Source organism: Mytilus galloprovincialis, chromosome 12 (genome assembly GCF_965363235.1).
Source record: "Mytilus galloprovincialis chromosome 12, xbMytGall1.hap1.1, whole genome shotgun sequence".
Lineage (NCBI taxonomy): Eukaryota > Metazoa > Mollusca > Bivalvia > Mytilida > Mytilidae > Mytilus > Mytilus galloprovincialis.
This window is the reverse complement of record NC_134849.1, coordinates 62,650,523-62,670,708: the sequence shown is the minus strand read 5'-3', so window position 1 is coordinate 62,670,708 and position 20,186 is coordinate 62,650,523. Positions and strand designations below refer to the sequence as shown.

The following is a 20,186-nucleotide window of genomic DNA, read 5'->3' as shown; positions in this document are numbered from 1 at the left end:
CTTTTCTCTTCTTCTTGTAAATTCAAAGGACCTGTCTTAAAAATAACATTTAGCGTCTTGAGGAGAGTTGTCTCATCGGACGACATCTTTTAATTATTGTATTTGAATGTGTAATCAGTCTCATGAAATTGAATTTGCCATATAATTTACTATTCTGGATTATACATGTGTTATTTTAAAAAAGAAAACTGCATATTTTTTTTTCTTTTTTTTTTTCTGATTTTTGTCCCTACGTTACCTAAAATATATTGTTACTGCACAGTTTTTCTATATAAATAAATGGTTACTAGGCACTTTTTCAATATAAATAGATGGTTTCTAGGCACTTTTCTAATATAAATAAATGGTTGCTAGACATTTTTTCACTTTAAATGAATGATTGTTTAAAACTTATGTGATGACAACCCCCCCAAAACCTTTTAAGTTAAGTCTATGTAATTGTTTATATAGTCCTAAATCTAATCATGCATGGTTGCTAGGTACTTTTTTTAAAATAAGGGTGGTTGCTAAGCACTTTTGACATGACCTTGGCTCTTTGATGTTCATATGTTAATAAAAAAAAAGTGGATTTAAACGTCCTGAACATTTTCTCCATGTATAGTATGCCTCTTTCTATTACATTTCCTTTCAAAATTCAAATAAATATACACAAGTTCAAAGGTCAAGGTCATCAATGACCTTTGACCTCGGGTCAAATTTATGGTAATTTAATAACCAATAGTTTGCACATCATAATCATTTAATAATTATTACTTTTTCATGGACTATCTTGATAACATGATCACTTTTCAGAGTTAAAAAGGCAAAAAATTACACATTTTTGTTTCCATAGCAACTATCCAAGAACCCAATATCCCAAACATTTTGTTATAATTTATTGACTAGAAACATTGATACTTTTCATTTATAACAACAGCTTAAATGGAGGTGGATGCAAAAATGTCTAATTTGTTCTACAAAATGTGTAAAATTTGTCTACTCAACTACAATAAAAAATGACCTCTGCTCTTGCGGATGTGACAATATTCAACAAAAATATCGATCCAATAAATAGACTTCTTCATAAAGGATATGTATTTAACACTGTAAAGATACGAGTCATGTAAGCTTATCGATCCAAAAGACTTCTTCTAAAAGGATATATATTTAACACTGTAAAGATACGAGTCATGTAAGCTTGTCGATCCTTTAAAAAAAGGATATATATTTAACACTGTAAAGATACGAGCCATGTAAGCTTATCAATCCTATAAATAAACTTCTTCTTAAAGGATATATATTTAACACTGTAAAGATACGAGCCATGTTGCTTATCAATCCTTTAAATAAACTTCTTCTAAAAGGACATATATTTAACACAGTAAAGATACGATTCATGTAAGCTTATCGATCCTATAAATAAACTTCTTCTAAAAGGATATATATTTAACACTGTAAAGATACGAGCCATGTAAGCCTATCGATCCTCTAAATAAACTTCTTCTTAAAGGACATGTATTTAACACTGTAAAGATACGAGTCATGTAAGCTTATCGATCCTATAAATGAACTTATTCTAAAAGAATATATATTTAACACTGGAAAGATACGAGTCATGCAAGCTTATCGATCCTATAAATAAACTTCTTCTAAAAGGATATATATTTAACACTGTAAAGATGCGAGTCATGTTAGCTTATCGATCCTATAAATAAACTTCTTCTAAAAGGACATATATTTAACACTGTAAAGATACGAGTCATGTAAGCTTGTCGATCCTTTAAATAAACTTCTTCTAAAAGGACATATATTTAACACTGTAAAGATACGAGTCATGCAAGCTTATCGATCCTATAAATAAACTTATTCTAAAAGGATATATATTTAACACTGGAAAGATACGAGTCATGCAAGCTTATCGATCCTATAAATAAACTTCTTCTAAAAGGATATATACTTAACACTGTAAAGATGCGAGTCATGTTAGCTTATCGATCCTATAAATAAACTTCTTCTAAAAGGACATATATTTAACACTGTAAAGATACGAGTCATGTAAGCTTGTCGATCCTTTAAATAAACTTCTTCTAAAAGGACATATATTTAACACTGTAAAGATACGAGTCATGTAAGCTTATCGATCCAATAAATAAACTTATTCTAAAAGGATATATATTTAACACTGGAAAGATACGAGTCATGTAAGCTTATCGATCCTATAAATAAACTTCTTCTAAAAGGATATATATTTAACACTGTAAAGATGCGAGTCATGTAAGCTTATCGATCCAATAAATAAACTTCTTCTAAAAGGACATATATTTAACACAGTAAAGATACGAGTCATGTAAGCTTGTCGATCCTTTAAATAAACTTCTTCTAAAAGGACATATATTTAACACTGTAAAGATACGAGTCATGTAAGCTTATCGATCCTATAAATAAACTTCTTCTAATTGGATAGATATTTAACACTGTAAAGATACGAGTCATGTAAGCTTATCGATTCTATAAATAAAGATACGAGTCGTGTAAGCTTATCGATCCTTTAAATAAACTTCTTCTAAACGGATATATATTTAACATTGTAAAATGTTCTTTGAACATTAGTTTTATCGGTACTAACATTAACTTTGTTATCAATGTATTAAAATATAAGATTTCTTTGTTGCATTGATTATTCATGAATGTTTTTCATACATATTTTAAAATGTTGGTTACAAATAACATAAACTTCACCAGATGCTTTTGGTTTCGGAGTACTTGGATTCACTTGCGGTTTTGTGTGCGAGTTCGTTCTGTAAGAGCTTCGATTCTTAATATTGATTTATTTAAATTACAGCCGATTGTAGAGTGTGTAGATAAAGGTTATATCTTTGGTTAGCTTGCTTGTTAGCTGAACCGTGAAGTCATTATTAGGTAAGGTATACTACCCTCCTTTCGAAGTAGTCTAATCCTACAGACAGATAGATTGGTTATCTGTCGGAATAGTCTACTCTTAAAGGAGTGTAGTTTAACTAATCTAATAATGACTTCACGGTTCAGCTAGCAAGGAAGCTAACCAAAATTATTATCTTTACCTACACACGCAATGCAATCGGCTGTAAATACTTTGTGTAATTGTTTGTCTTGTATAATAATTGTTAGATTTTCATTACTGTTTCTGATATAGATATTGTACACGTGCCTTACAAAGGAGAACTTGATAAAAATCTAAACAAAAAAAATGACTGAATTTATATTTGAAATTTATTTCAATATTTCATAGAACAATATTGTAGGACAGACAAGAGACATGCAATGAAATCTGCAATGTACTTTATGAATACGGTTATTAGGCGGTTTTACAGAAAAGATCCATTTGATTGTATAATAAATATAAGGTACAAGCAATGGGACAGTCAATACCATTTTCCGACATTAAGATAATGAATTTATTACATTCATATTATATATATATATATATATATATATATGAATTTGTCTACTCCCTTATGTATGTCCTTGTGTAGACACGGGACGGTTTAAAGCTTGGCATCAAGTTCTTCTCTCATGTGTGATTGAGTTCTTCTCTCATGTGTGATCGAGTTCTTGACTCAGGTGTGATCTGGTTCTTCACTCATGTGTGATCGAGTTCTTCACTCATGTGTGATCGAGTTCTTCACTCAGGTGTGATTGAGTTCTTCACTCATGTGTGATTGAGTTCTTCACTCATGTGTGATTGAGTTCTTCTATCATGTGTGATTGAGTTCTTCACTCAGGTGTGATTGAGTTCTTCGCTCATGTGTGATTGAGTTCTTCACTCATGTGTTATCGAGTTCTTCACTTATGTGTGATTGAGTTCTTCACTCAGGTATGTTTGAGTTCTTCACTCAGGTGTGATTGAGTTCTTCACTCGGGTGTGATCGAGTTCTTCACTCATGTGTGATTGAGTTATTCACTCAGGTGTGATCGAGTTCTCTCACAAAACGAAAACCCATTTCTATATTAAATGTAAATGAACACGAAAAGCAAAAAAAGGCCACATAATTTTAAGAGAGAAAAAAATGAAAACGACATGTTATTAATTTTATGCGTCCGCATCGCGTTTCTAGATTTACCTTCATAAGGAACGCTCACAGCCGAATATTTGAAAGCCAGAGATGTATAAGAACCGTCACAGTTGAAAAGCTTTATAACAAAGAATGACTTAAAAAATAGCCAAATCCATCTTAGGTCTTATTTGCCTGAGGGATTTGACACCTTAGTTTCTTTATAATTTCAAAATTTATCAGCGGACAATTTTAAAAATGTTTATTACAAATCATGTCAGTCCCAAGTACTGACTACTACTGATCTGATGGTACTTTCAGGGACTGATAGTCCACCAGCAGCAGTATCGACCCAGTACTGTAAAAATTGAAAGAACAAGTTAATATTTCCATGCGTCCGAAGCGTTTTTTCTGTATTCACCTTGATTGAAAACGCCTAGGATGCATGAGAACCGAAACAGTTGAAGATCTATGTAACCGAAAAGGACGTTAAAAATGGCCAAAATCTATCTAAAGAGATAACAGAGTAGATTACCGTTTGGTTCTATTTCATCCAATAACTTGTCTAATCGGCAATACAACCTCATCTCATTATTTTAATATTCCTCGTGTGTACCGACATACCTTGGTGCACAATCAATCATCATAAAAAATTGACTCCAAGGGGCCAATAATGTTGATTGCCTGAAATTGCAAAAATCTTCTGGTAGGCATTTTGATCCTATTGTAGAAATGATCCAATGATAGTACTCTTATACCAATTTTGAGTTTTTGTTGCTAATAGCCAAATTCAAGATGACCACCACCACTTGCATAAATGAAAACAGTGGAATGAATAGAACTATGAGCATTACGTATACATTCACATAGATTCTCAAAAAAATCTCTTACTCGTTTAAATGAAACCAGCATGCATAAATTACTGGAGAACAATTTGTCAATCAATGAAAGTATTACTATATAATACTCCTAAGGTCAAACACACCAATACGTTTCAAACAAGAACTATCCACACTGATCTGTGTCCACAATTGTACTGATAATTAAATCTGTCAACTTCATATATTGTTATTGTATCTTAATTACATAGTTATAAGAAATATGTTATGTTACTTCTAATTGAAACTGAACGCAGCATGTCCCCTCGACCAGGAACAAAAAAATTGGCAATTGCAAATATTTTAACAAAAAAACGTAAAAAAAGGTCGTATAAATCAATAGACAAAAATAAGACTTGGTACCGCCTCGAACGTGAACTACCATTTAACTTAAGGAAGGTTTATATTTTGCCCCCTTTTATATCTGCTATTTGTAAAAAGCAAGCATAATTACTTAACATCAACACTTATAGTGAATACTCTGAGTCTCTATAAGATTTTTTTCCTTTTCACTGAACATAATATTTTTTGAAAAAAAACATAATTTCCGAAAAAAAAGCATTCTACAGAAATGCATCCATTTTACAGCGATGACCGCGAGAGGTCATTCCGGTGTTTTGCTGGCGCAGAAACTCTGCAAACGGCCCTTGCGTTTTTAAGCATCCATCACTTCGTGTAAATCGAATAAATACGCGGACATTGTCGAATGCAAAATAACATTCATTTTCACTTGTTACATGGATATCTATTATTTCATCAATAAATATTCATGAAATTATTTTTTAGAAACATAGATAAATGATATGAAAATGTTTTGTCGAGAGAAATATTATATGTATCAGTAACAAATCATGAAATTTGCGTTAACGCATGCGGAATAATCTTGGGAGATTATCTGCAATATATATAAAAGTTATATTAAATTATAATATATAACAACAAACCAAATTATACCGATAATAAATGATTATATCACTACAATATAATAATCTTTATGGTGAGGTTGAATTCCCTATCATTTATTCATCATCCACATAGGAACTTGTCTTAGAAAAAATATATCTATGTACCTCAGGTATAGAGATATGACCATCCACCAGAACTTGTAGTCATCCGATGTTCAGTACTTCAGTACTTTGATTACTGTTTGGGATGTATTTATACGACTCAAGTCTGCCTTCCTAAAGAATACCTTGTTTTAAGAAATGCAACCTTTATACTGTTTGTGATGTATAAAGACGCAGACACACCTGCTTACGACAGAAACTTTATTTTAACGAAATGCATCCTTTTAATGTATTTTAATGTTTATAAATATGCCGCCACGTCTGCCTTTCGACAGAAAACCCAATTCTAAAGACCCGCATCCTTTCTGACTGTGTATGATGTATAATTACGCATCCACGTGTGTATTCCGATAATACCCCATTCTAAAGAAATGCATCCTTTTTTACTGTGTGGGATGTATAAATACGCAACCACGTTGGACTTCCGACAGAGAATCCCGGTCTAAAGAAATGCATCCTTTTACTGTTTTAGATGTATAAATATGCAGCCACGTCTGCCTTCCGAAAGAAAAACCCAATTCTAAAGGCATGCATCCTTTCTCACTGTGTTGGATGTATAAAACGCAGCCACGTCTGCCTTCCAACTGAATACCCCATTCTAAAGAAATGTATCTTCTTTAAAAAATTCATTCTTTGAAATGTATAAATACGCAGCCACGTCTTTCTCCCAGCTCAATACCCCATTCTAAAGAAATGCATCTTTTTACTGTGTTTGATGTATGAATACGCAGCCACGTCTTTCTTCGAACTCAATACCCTAATTCTAAAGAAATGCATCATTTTACTGTGTGGGATGTTTTAATACGCAGCCACGTCTGCTTTCCGACACACAACTTCATTCTAAACAAAATTAAATGCATATTTTTTTACTTTGTGGGATTTATAAATCACAGCAACGTCTGCCTTAAAAAAAAAAAATTCTAAAGAAATAAATCCGTTTTGAATGTGTGGGATGTATCAATATACGCAGCCACGTCTGCCTTCCAATAGAATACCCCATTCTAAAGAAATGCATCTTTTATTGTTCTGTGGAATGTATAAATACACAGCCATGTCTGCCTTTCGACATACAACTTACTTCTAAAGAAATGCACCCTTTCTGACTATGTAGGCTGTATAAAAAGCATCCACGTATGCCTTCTGACAGAATACCCACTTCTAAAGAAATGCATCCCTTTTTACTGTTTGTGATGTATAAATACGCAGCCACAATTTACATCACACAGTTGTGCATCTAAACGCTACCAAGGCCACGTAAGTGCATTAAGCTTCTAAAACTGCGCTTAGCCCGTGATGATAAGGTGTAAAGATTATAAATAAAATACCACTGGATAGAGCTTTTCATTAAAACTTTTTCAGTACCCATATTAACAATTAATCATGATTGCTATAGTAAGATAAACGATAACCAACGAGAATCCAATCCTTCTTACTATATAAATCCTTGATGTAATTTAGTATGTTATGTTTTTAAAGATTGAGATCAATGGCACGTGCTAGTAATCAACCGGGTCAACAGGTGATAGACCCATTGATCCATAACGAATGAAAGAAGATTAGCAATTACATGAATATTTCACAATTGCATCTATCATAGTCTGTGTAGTTCAAGGTTCGAACACTATTATAATGGCTTCTTTCTGAACACTACAAATGACACAGTTATAACCCTAAACATGAAAGGTATTTTAGTAAATTGTCTGTAAACGACATAAAATCAATACAGATTCTGTAATCAAATTTATGTAATACAAATCATTCAAATAATGACAAAGGTGAAAGTAGACGTATCAGTTAATCCGTGTTCGAACCACTTGCAAAGGAAAACTGTATAAACATACTTCAGGTTTTTTTATGATGTGCGGCAGAGATGTGCAGTGAAATTCCGTAATTAAACAACAAACATTGATATGAACAAATGTGAGTATCTTTGTAGAATGTACATTTTGAGTATTTATGAAAATTCTCAATTTTATTGTATTTTTAAGGAATTTTAAGCTACAAATACAAATCCATGTAATATTGAATTAAGCTTTTTGTGTCGAAAAAAAAGACATACATAGATTAGACCGTTGGTTTTCCCGTTTGAATGGTATTACACTAGTAATTTTTGGGCCCTTTCACAGGCACGCGTCTCAGACTGTTTTTTCCTATATACCTTTATATAACACAAGGTACTTAACTCGCGATTTGGAAAAAATTAAGGCAGTGACCTAATTCCGTTATATGCCGATTTCTCGGCTGTCAACACCACTAAAACTTGTTATGTCGTAAATCTAAATTGATTTATCTTCACAATGGTGTATAACACGCCTACTTTTGTTGTCGGAATCATCCATAGCATATTTAGCAAGTTTACTTTTATAAATTGTTACTGGATGGAGAGTTGTCTCATTGGCACTCATAACACATCTTCCTATATCTATATAATCAACAACAAAAAAGCATGCAACTATTTTGGCTAGTAATTCATACATAAAATAGCATCCAACATAAAGTTCTTAAACAAAAGATAGCGAAATCAGATCTAGTCCACAAATCATCTTTTCATCTTCTTGCAAGTGATTCGGACACTTCAAAACATTGTAATGGTAACATGTCATCTGACAGATGCTAATTGCATGTACTAAGAATAAAGGTTTGTGTACTTACAAAATACGGCATCTCAGAGAACAGGAATTAAATAAAGGCAACAGTAGTATACCGCTGTTCAAAACTCATAAATCCATGGACTAAAACAAAATCGGGGTAACAAACTAAAACTCAGAGAAACGCATTAAATATAAGAGGAGAACAACGACACACAACATTAAAATGTAACACACACAGAAACGGACTAAGCATTGGACAAAATCCTTTGAGAATAACAAATATAACATCAAAACCAAATACATGAATTTGGGATAGATAAGTATACCGTGACACGTCTTATAGTAATGTGAATTTACACTCAAAAATAAGAGAAAACAAACGACACAACGGAAACACAACGTTAATACGTAACACACACAGAAACGAACTATAATATAACAATGGCCATATTCCTGACTTGGCTAGTTTTGTGGCATGCCAAACATCCCTCTTTTATGGCCATGTGAAAAGGTCGTTTTCTTAAAATTACCGTTACGAAACTTCGTGACCGCTATATTGTGTTTTCTTTAACTGTTAAGTCGTATCTCTTAACATAAATCATAAACTTCTAAAGATGCATACACATTGAAAATGTTTGATGGATTTGGACAAATTTTGATATAAAATGAACGAGAAATTCTCAATAAAAATTGTAAATTATTTTATGATTTTGACCTTTATATTGTCTTCCAGTCACACATCAGTTATAAAAACATGATATAGACAAAACAGTTCAAATGTAATTAGATCTAACAATAACGACATAGTTGATGAATGTGCAACTGCATCGAAATATGAAATAAGATAGAGATTGTATAAGAGGAAGGTAGGGCTCTGTCCTAAAGCTGGGAACGTTTTGATATTAAGATAAGATAAGATAAGAAATCTTTATTTTGATTCGGCATTAGTACAAATATACAACACAAGGTCTAAGGAGCTTTTGACCGAATATAAAAACATATAAATAACACAAAACAGTATAATTTGACATTTAAAACAACCTGTAATACAAAGTTGAATCTCACATAAATAGCATGTAATAATAATATTGATATTGTTTGTACAATTGAAGTAAGTGGTTGCTCCCCAACTCCAAGACAGAGTGGAGTGAAGATTTTGACTTATTTGTTGATCTTGTCTTGCTTATTGTTTTTGTTATAACAGTTTTTTCTATCTACAAGTAAATATTAGGCAAACACGCATAAAAATGGTAAAAATCTTAATTAAAGGGAAATAACCCCAATAAGTCGTCTGACGATTTCGGCCATTTGTCCTTTTTGTAAACCTTGTCTTGTTGATGATTTTTCTCTCTATCAATTATGATTTTCAAGATAATAGGCACAATACAGGATGACATAATGACTTTAGAAATTTTATGTTAGTTTTCGCAGAAGGTTACAGTGGCGCCACCCTATGCTCAGAAACATATTGAAATGTTCTTTATATACCATATTCTCCACTTTTACAAGCAAACAAAATTTCAAAGGTCGAAGTCTATCGCTGCATATGAAACCATGAAATAAGATTTGAATAGATACAGACAAATTTCTAGAATATTTACTTATATGAAATATAATCCTATTTCGATCTTATACATTTTTAACAAAGGAAGCAGATATATAATTTTTATTGATATACAATTAGAATAATACATTTTGCAATACACAGTATATTTACTGAAACAATTAAAGTAAAAAAAGACACCTTTACAGGGATATTTATTGGGGGTACTGTCTCTATTCCTTTGATAACCTGTACTCTGCTAACATGTGAACTTCTTCTTTTTCAGGGAACAATGTTGAATTTGCATTTAATATTGGCCGCTGGACATTAAGCAACTATCAATTGAACATGATGACCATAAATTGTCTTATAAAAAGTAAAATCACAAAAATACCGAGCGCCGAGGAAAATTCAAAACGGAAAGTCCCTAATCAAATAGCAAAATCAAAGGCTCAAACACATAAAACGAATGGATAACAACTGTCATATTCCTGACTTGGTACAAGCATATTCTTATGTTTGAAAATGGTGGATTGTAGGTTTCATAACTAGAAAGAGTTGAATATTGCTTGATCATGTTGGTATAAACTCGAGTTATTCAATTTCAATATAATAATAAACGAGCTTGAAATGATTTAGTTATGACTATTTGATTTATATAATAAGAGTTGATATATTACTGCCTACTTTCTTTTTACCAACAGACAAATATTTTAAACAACACCTGAAAATATTCAGACGATATAATTCTTATATATTTTTTTTTGATTTCCCTTATATGTATGAAACAAGATGATGGTTATACATCAATAAAGCAGATCTCCATGACTACAAACAGAAAGAGATTTAAAGGTTCAAACAGATTTTCTCTTTTGCTACAGATAAATAACTGCGACAGATAAATAACTAGGACATAAAGCAATCATTAAGTCATGCCAAGAAAAGAAAAGCAGTCGATATAATCAATCAAAAACTAACAAATTCTTTCATATTCCCCAGATCCCCTTAAAGAAAAAAAAAAACTTAAAATAATTCATATACAAATCTTGCTGATAAAAAACACACAGACAATTCGTTTTTGTTTTGTCTCAAGCTTCTCAATGTACTATACACATTTTCTATATTTCAGTCTTACATATATATACATATGTGTACTCAAATGCTAATTTTATATACATAATTTAAAAATAATTTGGTATTCAAAACGATTCTTATATTTACATTATAATATTTGATGCAGGTAATTAAATTTAAAAAAAACCAGTACAAAATTGGTACTTTTTTAAAATTCAGTCTATAATTCAGCTTTGGTCCATTTTATAATGCTGCCCGTTACTTTCAGTTATGATTCAATGAATGATCAGTTGGAGTACTGACTTTAATCAGTAGCATTTCATCTCGTTCATTTTCGTCTGTTCATAAAGGGAATGTTTAATGCACATATGTTGCTATGGTAATATGTATCTGTTTAATAAAGTGCATACCGGTACATCACTGTTCGCTGAAACAAATCGTAGGAATGAGTTTATTTCTTTATTGTGCTGGAAGATTAACTTGGTGTTCAAAGTCAACTTCAATAGTCATTCCTGAAATAAAACAAAATATATTGTAACTGCAATAATAAAAACGCTCCTGGTCTAAAATTTACTTCAAATCTAAGTTTTACAGATATGATTATTCCGATCATTACAAAAAGTGATTATCAGACAATAGAGCCCAACATATGGTCACAGTCAACAGACATAATCAAGCTATTTATTAACTACTTAAATTTATAAGTGACAAATAAGTCTGGATAAAAATTATTTGAGCATAACAAGGAAACATTTGAAAAAGGCCAACTGTTTAAAGTATATTTACCGAATATTTCGTTTTTAATTAATTTCACTTCCTCCGCAGAAACAGTTTTCGCCAAAATCTTATTTAGTTGATCTGTATACAATATAGCTGGTTTGTTATGGTTATCAAACCTTTTTAAAAGGTCACTCAATATGTTACATAATTCATTAAAACGTGTATCATCCAAATGAAATATTCTAGAGTGTTGTAATTCATTCCTTGTCAGTCTTATGCGCTCAATATCATCTCCAATAGCTAAGTCTGTATTTTGAATTCTTTGCCATGAACCGCCCCATGAATTACTTGGAATATGTTTATTAAGATTTCTGTGCTCACTGTACAAGTTTGTTATATCACATTCCCTCCTTGGACGTATATTTGGTTTGTCTTGTTTCAATAAGTCATATGAAGCATCAGCTAGAATATTCAGTACAATAATGCCCATCTTTGTAAAATTTATTTCCTCATTTGTGAACTGAAATGCATATAAAAGTAGAGAATTATGATGTAAAAGGCTAAAATAAGGCTTAATAGAATTAGGAGATGACTGTATTGTATTTTAAGCTTGGCCTTCGTAAATTGTAGATTTTACTGTCGCAAATTGAGTTAACCTTGCGACAGTAAATCAAGTTTTACGAAGGCCAAGCTTAAAATACAATACAGTTATCTCCATTCTAATGTCACATATTAAAAAAAATGTCATTTGATAAATATTTTGGCTATAAAATGCCATAAATGAAAAAGTCAGCGAAACTGTTACATCGTCTTTAGCATCTAAACAATGTGACGTCATATGTATACTCTGGATGTCAAATATGAATAATTAACGTATCTTTACTTTTAGTACGCTTCAGAATGGTTTCAATATAGACAAAAAGAAGATTTTGAGGCTCAAAATGTGACTATCTTGTTTATTTTTTTTTTAAATTACATACCCCAAAAAAATCGGAATTAAAAATGGTGGCTTTCTTAGTTACGGACTGGTAGAGCGTGGAATCTAACCCCTCAAAATATTTGTCAACGTCCAATGAAAATTATCGTTACAAACAAATTGCATTAGAATTGTTGGGTGAATCAACTGTCGACGAAATAGTCATGTGGTTGAAAAAGTTTGCTGCAACAAAAAACCAATCAGCTAGCAATAAAAAAAAAAAAAACTTTTTAATCAATAGGAATATTTTCTCACAACCAAAATCTCTAAATATTGTCCAAAAAATAATAACAAAACAATAGTTTATCCTAGTTCCTTAGCAGATGAAAACAACACTAGAAGTGTGATATAACATACCCCTGTCAAACTGGCTGCTGATGATGACTCTCCATAGATATTTGAAATGTCTCGGATACCAGCCTTGACACGGACACACACCTGCAATTAACAAACTGAAGAACCATTAGTTAGCAAGCTTACATATACCAACACCACTCCTTCCCATAAGTAAAAGGCTACAGCTTATAATGACATTTCTGTTTACTTTAATTTCGGGCAGTAACTTTATGACAAAATATCTAGATGTGTTAGAAACTTTCAATAGGGATCTTATTATATCTGATCATATGATCCATGTACAGTTGCAATCCTAAAATATTTGTTTTAGCATCTGGAAGCAATATTTGCAGGGAGTTTTAATTATATTTAGTAACTTTGCCCTTGGCCTTTAATGTGGTGACTTCAAAATCAGTAATGATCTTCCTCATACTAAATGTGAGGATAAATTCAGGAATGGTTGTAATCAGATATAAAGTATTGGCATTTGGAAACGAAAATGACTCACAGATGGACAGACAGATGGACCAACAGATCAAAAACTATATTACCATTGGTATTGTAAAACTAGAACATATTTGATATGTCATGGTCAGGCGCGCTCAATAAAATTATTATTTCTCTTCAAATGTTCCATGATCGATGATTGTTGGTTTTAAAGCCACGGTCAGCTTTATCAAACTGTCGGTTTTTATTATTGGAGGAAGCAGGAGTGCTCGGAAAGAACTAATGACCTTCGGCAAGAAAACTGCTAATACTAGTTAAAGTTCAGTGAGATCAGAGTCGAAAAAACCTTCAATGTTCAAAGTTCGAACTCACACCATCTTGACAGGCTAGTGATACTGTGAAAGTAATGAACTACTAGACCTGTTGGCCAAACGAGACGCCATCAGTTGCATTAGTTCATTATTCGTTGATAGCTTTTTGCTTATTACACATTGTGTATGTATTATTAGTTTTGAGGAAAACTAACGAAACAATTTTCTCATTTGAGTACAGTTATCCCTATATAAAGTTAATTGGCGTTTTAAAATCATAATTTTTTAATTTTTAATTTTCAAGTTACTAGGCGAATATTTGCAATTTATCCTGCAATCGACAATTTTACTTAATATACATGTACATATACGTGTGTACATATAAACAGAAAAAAACCCATCAAAAACTATATAGTTTACGTAAATAGTCTCCTGATATCCTGTTGCTGTTGCAAGCGAACAGCTTTTTCAATTCAATTTTACGTCACAGTTCATGTTGACTGCATCTAAGTAATGTCAATTTCTTTACTTAGAGACTTTTAATTGATAAAAAAAAATTAAAACTCAACATCAATACTGAATGGCAGAATGAAAATAATATACTAGTACATGTATTGTCGAAAAATATAGAGTATCTGTGTACTCTCTACTAAACAGAAGACAAGTTAGGCAACCCTTGCTTTTCTTACGGTTTCTGAATTTTATATTTTCCGACATTGTACATATACCGTGTATTAACCCTTAGGCTTTATTTCAAGTTATAGTGGCAATGATGGCAGTTTAGCAAGGGGAAATCACATATTATATACTAGATTTAGTTTACCTTTGATGGAAATTTAGACCCAATGGTTTAAGAGAAGTAAATTTTGTTATGGTTACTAAAAATTACTAAATGATATAAAAATAAGATGAATGATATGATTGTTAACATGGTTAATGGGACAACTAATCACTAGACATCAATTGAAGTAAAACAAAAAAAATATAAAAGTACATTTTCTAAATGTATAAATACCGTAAATGGTAAAATTTCGGTTATAGTGATATCTCGATTTATTTGGTGCTTGAAATGAAAGTGCCATAATTATATAATGAAACACTATATTGAAACATTTGATACAATTTTTTATAATCATAATTTAAAACACTATAAGAAATGTTAATACTTATAAGTTGCAATTATCCTCTAAAGAAGTTAAAGTATAAACATTTGATGAAATTTATTATATAATTAGTGGGTCAAAACCTCATTTGACGTACCAGGAAAATAATCTTTTTAATTCTTTCTTAAAATTACCAGACCAATTTAGATGAAAATAGCACTTTGATCTACCCTCAAATTAATTGCAACTGATATGATCGGATTAATTATATTAGAGAGTATGTTTTATGTGCTATCCCAAATGTGTTTATTTACTGTGCTTGAATTTTCCTTTCTGCAGGCGTTTTGCATATTTTCCGATAACAAACAACTAACAAACAAATTGATTATATCAAAATAAAAAGACAGTTGTGTCACAAAGTGTAAGTTTTTGACATACAATGTATCAAAATTAAACCAATACCTTTTAGTAAACATCACCAAAATATCAAGATTTACGGAAACATGTAGGTAATAAATAAACAATCAGATGATTTATCTTGATCATGAAGAGGCTTCTGTATATATTTTATTTCTAAAATATTTTTCCCGAGACTATATCCTAAGTTCTATTGAAAAAAAAACCACATTTATAACATGTACTATGTAATTCAGTCTTTGTCGTTAGTCATGTCTGTCATGGTTTCATTTCGTTTATTGTTTTGTCATTAAGCATTTTAAATAAGGCCATTAATATTTTTGATTTTTTTTTGTTCATGTCAGGGACTGTTTTTTTATCATTGTTGAACGCTGCACAGTTGAAGTTCACTTTATTCAATATCTGGTAGTTACATGTTTCATAGGCAATCATAGCACATTTCTCTTTTGAAAAAAGCCAAAATATGGGACATTTTTGATATTGTTCAATCAGTTATACAGTAATACAAGTTATATCAAGTCAACAAAGATACATGGTAATATGGTACGAAAGACGTGTTTCATCTACGTAAGACTCATCAGTAGGGTTCGTATCAAAATAGTTGGAAAACCGAATCAAATACAAAGTTGAAACCAGAAAACCTAAAATAAACCATGTAATACGTATATTAATTTAGATGAGAACTTAAGACACTTTCAACATTTTAATTTTAATTATTTAAAAGCTCAGCAAGTTTCGCGCTTAAGATATTAAAATTTTACTTTCTCTAGTGGAGAAATTTCATATCACACTTGTAACAGTGGTGGAATCTATATTTTCCTTTGGATGTTGCCTTTTACCTTTTTTCCGTTATAAATAAAGAGACTATTATGTATGGTTATAGGAACGAGTATTACACAATATGAGTTTTGTTAAGGCTCATCCTGTATAGTATTTAATGAAATGCAACATTTTAATTTTCTATTCATAAGTCACAATGACTTTCAAAGGTCTCAATCAGACTACTTTTTCTCTGTGGCAATGGAGAAGTTTGAGTTCTTCCATGTTTATATATACAACTCTCACATTTTTCACATGAACATCTTCTTTTTATCAAATGTAATTTCATTCTGTAATGCCTAATGTACACAAAGCTTAATGACGTCATATGTTAAAAACACTTGACATAGGCAGCGAACCCATGACACCTTACTCATGTTACTGGAACGGTGCCAAAGTCAAGAACAACGATTCACGAAATTTTCCATGCTACACGTTGAAATAATTTGAGGTTATATCAAGTTGACAACATAATCAAGCTTTATCCAATTTCCACTTTTATGAAACCTATACATCTTGAATAAAACTTTATGTACATGTATGGTAATAATCTGTCTAGTCTATCATCGACAACACGATGACTTTTACTTGTTACCTTAGAGGATGTAGTTCGGACTTGACTGATGCTTTCTGTGGTAGGATTCAATCCTGGATCATTTTCACAACTTTTGGACAGCTAAAATAATTTAAAAAAAGATATTTCATTATTAATATTGAGACTGAAAAAGGGTGTGTGTAAGATGGTGTTACATGATAGCAATTAATGACTCGGACAAAGTTTTAGATAATGAAGAGCCAGAAAACAGAATAACTAAAAGGCAACAGGTGTAAAAGCACCCTATAGTTTGTTGGCATGCCTACGCGAGGCTTGCTATCAAATTTCAGGAAGGATGCACAGAGATTAACCAACAGACCCTTCTCCTTCTAGCAAAGTTTCTATGAAATAGATAAAATATTTCACTTACTTTTTGCAGATCTTGCCATTCACCAATGTATATATGGGTACATGTACATGTCACACAGTAGTATTCTGTAATCTGTTCTTCACTAAAAAAGTCATTTGATCCTGTTACAGACTCTGGTTTTGTATGGCCACATTCCCATTTTTTCTCAAAGTTCACATTAGACATCTTAAATCTTGTGCTTATAATTTTCACAATTTCCTCTGTCACAAATTCGTCAATGAATTTGAACAAACCTCCTACATGTTCTTTACCAAATTGCCAAACCTGAATTTGGATCAAATTCGGACATTTCATCACGTGTAATTTTGTTAATTTTGTCGTTTTCTGTAACTCAAAGACAGCTGAGTCTCTGAAAAGAGCAACCTGTCTTTTCTGTTCCTTAGTAATAAATTCTGCAACTGTATATTTCCTGCACAGAGAAGCAATTAAATGATTCATTAAATGAGGTGGTAGAAACCTAAACTTATAACATAACCAGGTAGACTTAGTACATGTGTTTTCTGTCACATTAAACATTTCGTATATGTCATACTCAGGTTCTGATTTAATCATACAAGGTACATAGTAGCAAAGTGTTTGATCAGCACCATCTCTATCTGATATGATCGGACGTATAATGATATCAAATTTCTCCATGACATTCAGAATATGACTCTTGTGTTTTGAAAAATTGTTTTCCTTTCTGAATACATCTTCTAAAACCTCACTATATAATTTGCCTCTACTGTACAATACATCCCATTCTTTTATATTTCTGATACTAATGTCTCGAAATTTCTTTGCAATTACTATACATCTAAAAGCATTTGACAACCACTGTGTGTCTAAAATAATGTAAGAGGGAAGATCTTTGAAATGAACTAAAGCTCTGATCTCATGGTGAAATTCCAGGAACAATCTGAGTTCTTCATCATTAAGTGGCTGAGGCGAATCAAAAGCAATTTTCTGAATTTCCTGAAAGGAGATTATAGGTAACACCTTCTTCTTTTCTTGAAGTTGTTTTTCCAGCTGAATAAATTTTAAAGGATATGCTTTGTTCCATGTTTTCATTTTTCTGGCTAAGTTAAGGATGTTTTCTCGTATTTGCTGGAATACACTGGGATCATCTTCTGTGTTGGAAATGAAGTATTCTTGCCTTATATGTCCTAGTTCATCTTCTGATATATTCTCCGTATACTTTAAAATATTTTCTCTGCATGCATCATCAATCTAAACAAAATAATTGTAATCCTGTTACCTACATGAATGGTGAGTTTACTGTACCAAATATCATTTTTCAGAAGTTATTGAAAGATCTTTTGAAAACTATTAAAATGGATTGCTTTTCCTATAAACACTTTAAAACTTACAACCTGATAAAGCTTTCATTTAGATATTGTCAATTGCAATATATATCATATGTGTTGGTCCGGTGAAACAGTAAAACAGTGATTTCTGTGATATAAATACAATGGATAAGCGTTGGTTCTTGAAAAAGAAACCATGAGTCCGGAGGGCGAATGGTTTGTTTTTCATGAATCAACTCGTATCCATTGTATCTATAACTTAAACTATTGTATTAATGTCTTTTCAAAATAAAAGCCTATTCTTAATTAGAAGGTATTGCAAGGAAGTTTAAATAACCATGTTATCGTGACAAACAATATCATATATCACAATTAAATGGTTTAAACATGAAATAATACAATATTAATTTATAAAACAAAAATGGACACCTGGAATGTAAACAGTTTCATTTAAACATGTGGAATAGCCAACAATAATCTGTTAATAAACGATCCAACTCTCTTTTATGTAACAAAATATCCACAAAAACAAAAAAAAATATAAAAAAAATATAACGAAAAGAATACAAGGATTCGAACTAAAACCGACAAGTTCTAACTCATTGAGCTTAACTATGAAATCTCGCGGCTACCAACTCATACAGTATACGATTGCCTATTATTGTACATGTATCTATGAAGGTATAATCCCTGTGTGTCCGTTGTACCGATGTATATCATATATTCATTTATATATATAAATTTGACAACAAAATCGTAACCTTCTGGTAGCCGAGAGGCTTCGTCAATATGTTGATGTAAGTAAAACGTAACAGAATTCATGGACGGGTTCAATTCCCAGTGCAGGCATATACAAATTACACAAAATAAAGGTAATTTTTTAAAATAATTTCATTAGTGAACAGAAATCAGTTAATTGACCAACTCAAACTTAATGAAACTAGACACACAAAGAAAACAATAGAATATAATTAGTTGAGTCCATTTCAGCGACGGATTTGTGACGCGTTGAATCTTGAAAAAGAATCCATGGTAGATGAATAGGCTGACGTCCTCAATGGTTTAAGTACAAATAAACACTATGCTGTATGGGGGTTTCTCATTGTTGATGGCCGTACGATGACCTATAGTTGTTAATTACTGTGTCAGTTAGCCTCATTTTGAAGAGTTGTCTCATTGGCTGTCATACCACATCTTCTTTTTTATACAATGTCTGAAAAAATTTGTAATTTCCAATACCTCTTCTACATCACAGACCAAGGCATCTTTCCAAGTGCCAACAATAACTACAGGTGGATCAAGATCATATGATGTTCTCTTGCTGGCTTCAGATTTATTTATGTCCTCTTCCAGTCTACTGTAACAATGTATTGAATCCATCCACAATTGGAATAAATCTACAAAGAAATGTGTATAAAGAATTCATTTTTTCAAGTTTAATGTCATGAATGTTTTGAATTTGTCTTACTAATTTTGTGCATATGAAGTGCTTTCCTAGATACACACGATGACCTTGCAAGGAATGCTATTACATGTGCTACACATTAGTATCCTATTACTCATAATAAGAGAGAAATTAACATTACAAACACTCTGAAGTTTTTATTTGAAGTAGTCACTGAACTATGAATATGAGGTCAAGG

The 20,186-nt window shown here is 31.6% G+C and overlaps 1 protein-coding gene across 1 annotated transcript in view; it reads right to left on the bottom strand.

The window, feature by feature from the left end:
- Positions 1 to 9,459: 9,459 nt before the first annotated feature.
- The window catches only part of LOC143054500 (uncharacterized), a 100,659-nt gene continuing 89,932 nt past the window's right edge, over positions 9,460 to 20,186 (bottom strand). The window contains exons 18-23 of the mRNA XM_076227519.1: positions 19,783 to 19,940; positions 17,258 to 18,466; positions 16,888 to 16,968; positions 13,217 to 13,297; positions 11,950 to 12,403; positions 9,460 to 11,675 (exon numbers count right to left, since the gene is read on the bottom strand). Coding sequence (XP_076083634.1) covers positions 11,623 to 11,675; positions 11,950 to 12,403; positions 13,217 to 13,297; positions 16,888 to 16,968; positions 17,258 to 18,466; positions 19,783 to 19,940 — 2,036 coding nt within the window. The 3' untranslated portion in view covers positions 9,460 to 11,622. The remainder of the gene's footprint in view (positions 11,676 to 11,949; positions 12,404 to 13,216; positions 13,298 to 16,887; positions 16,969 to 17,257; positions 18,467 to 19,782; positions 19,941 to 20,186) is intronic.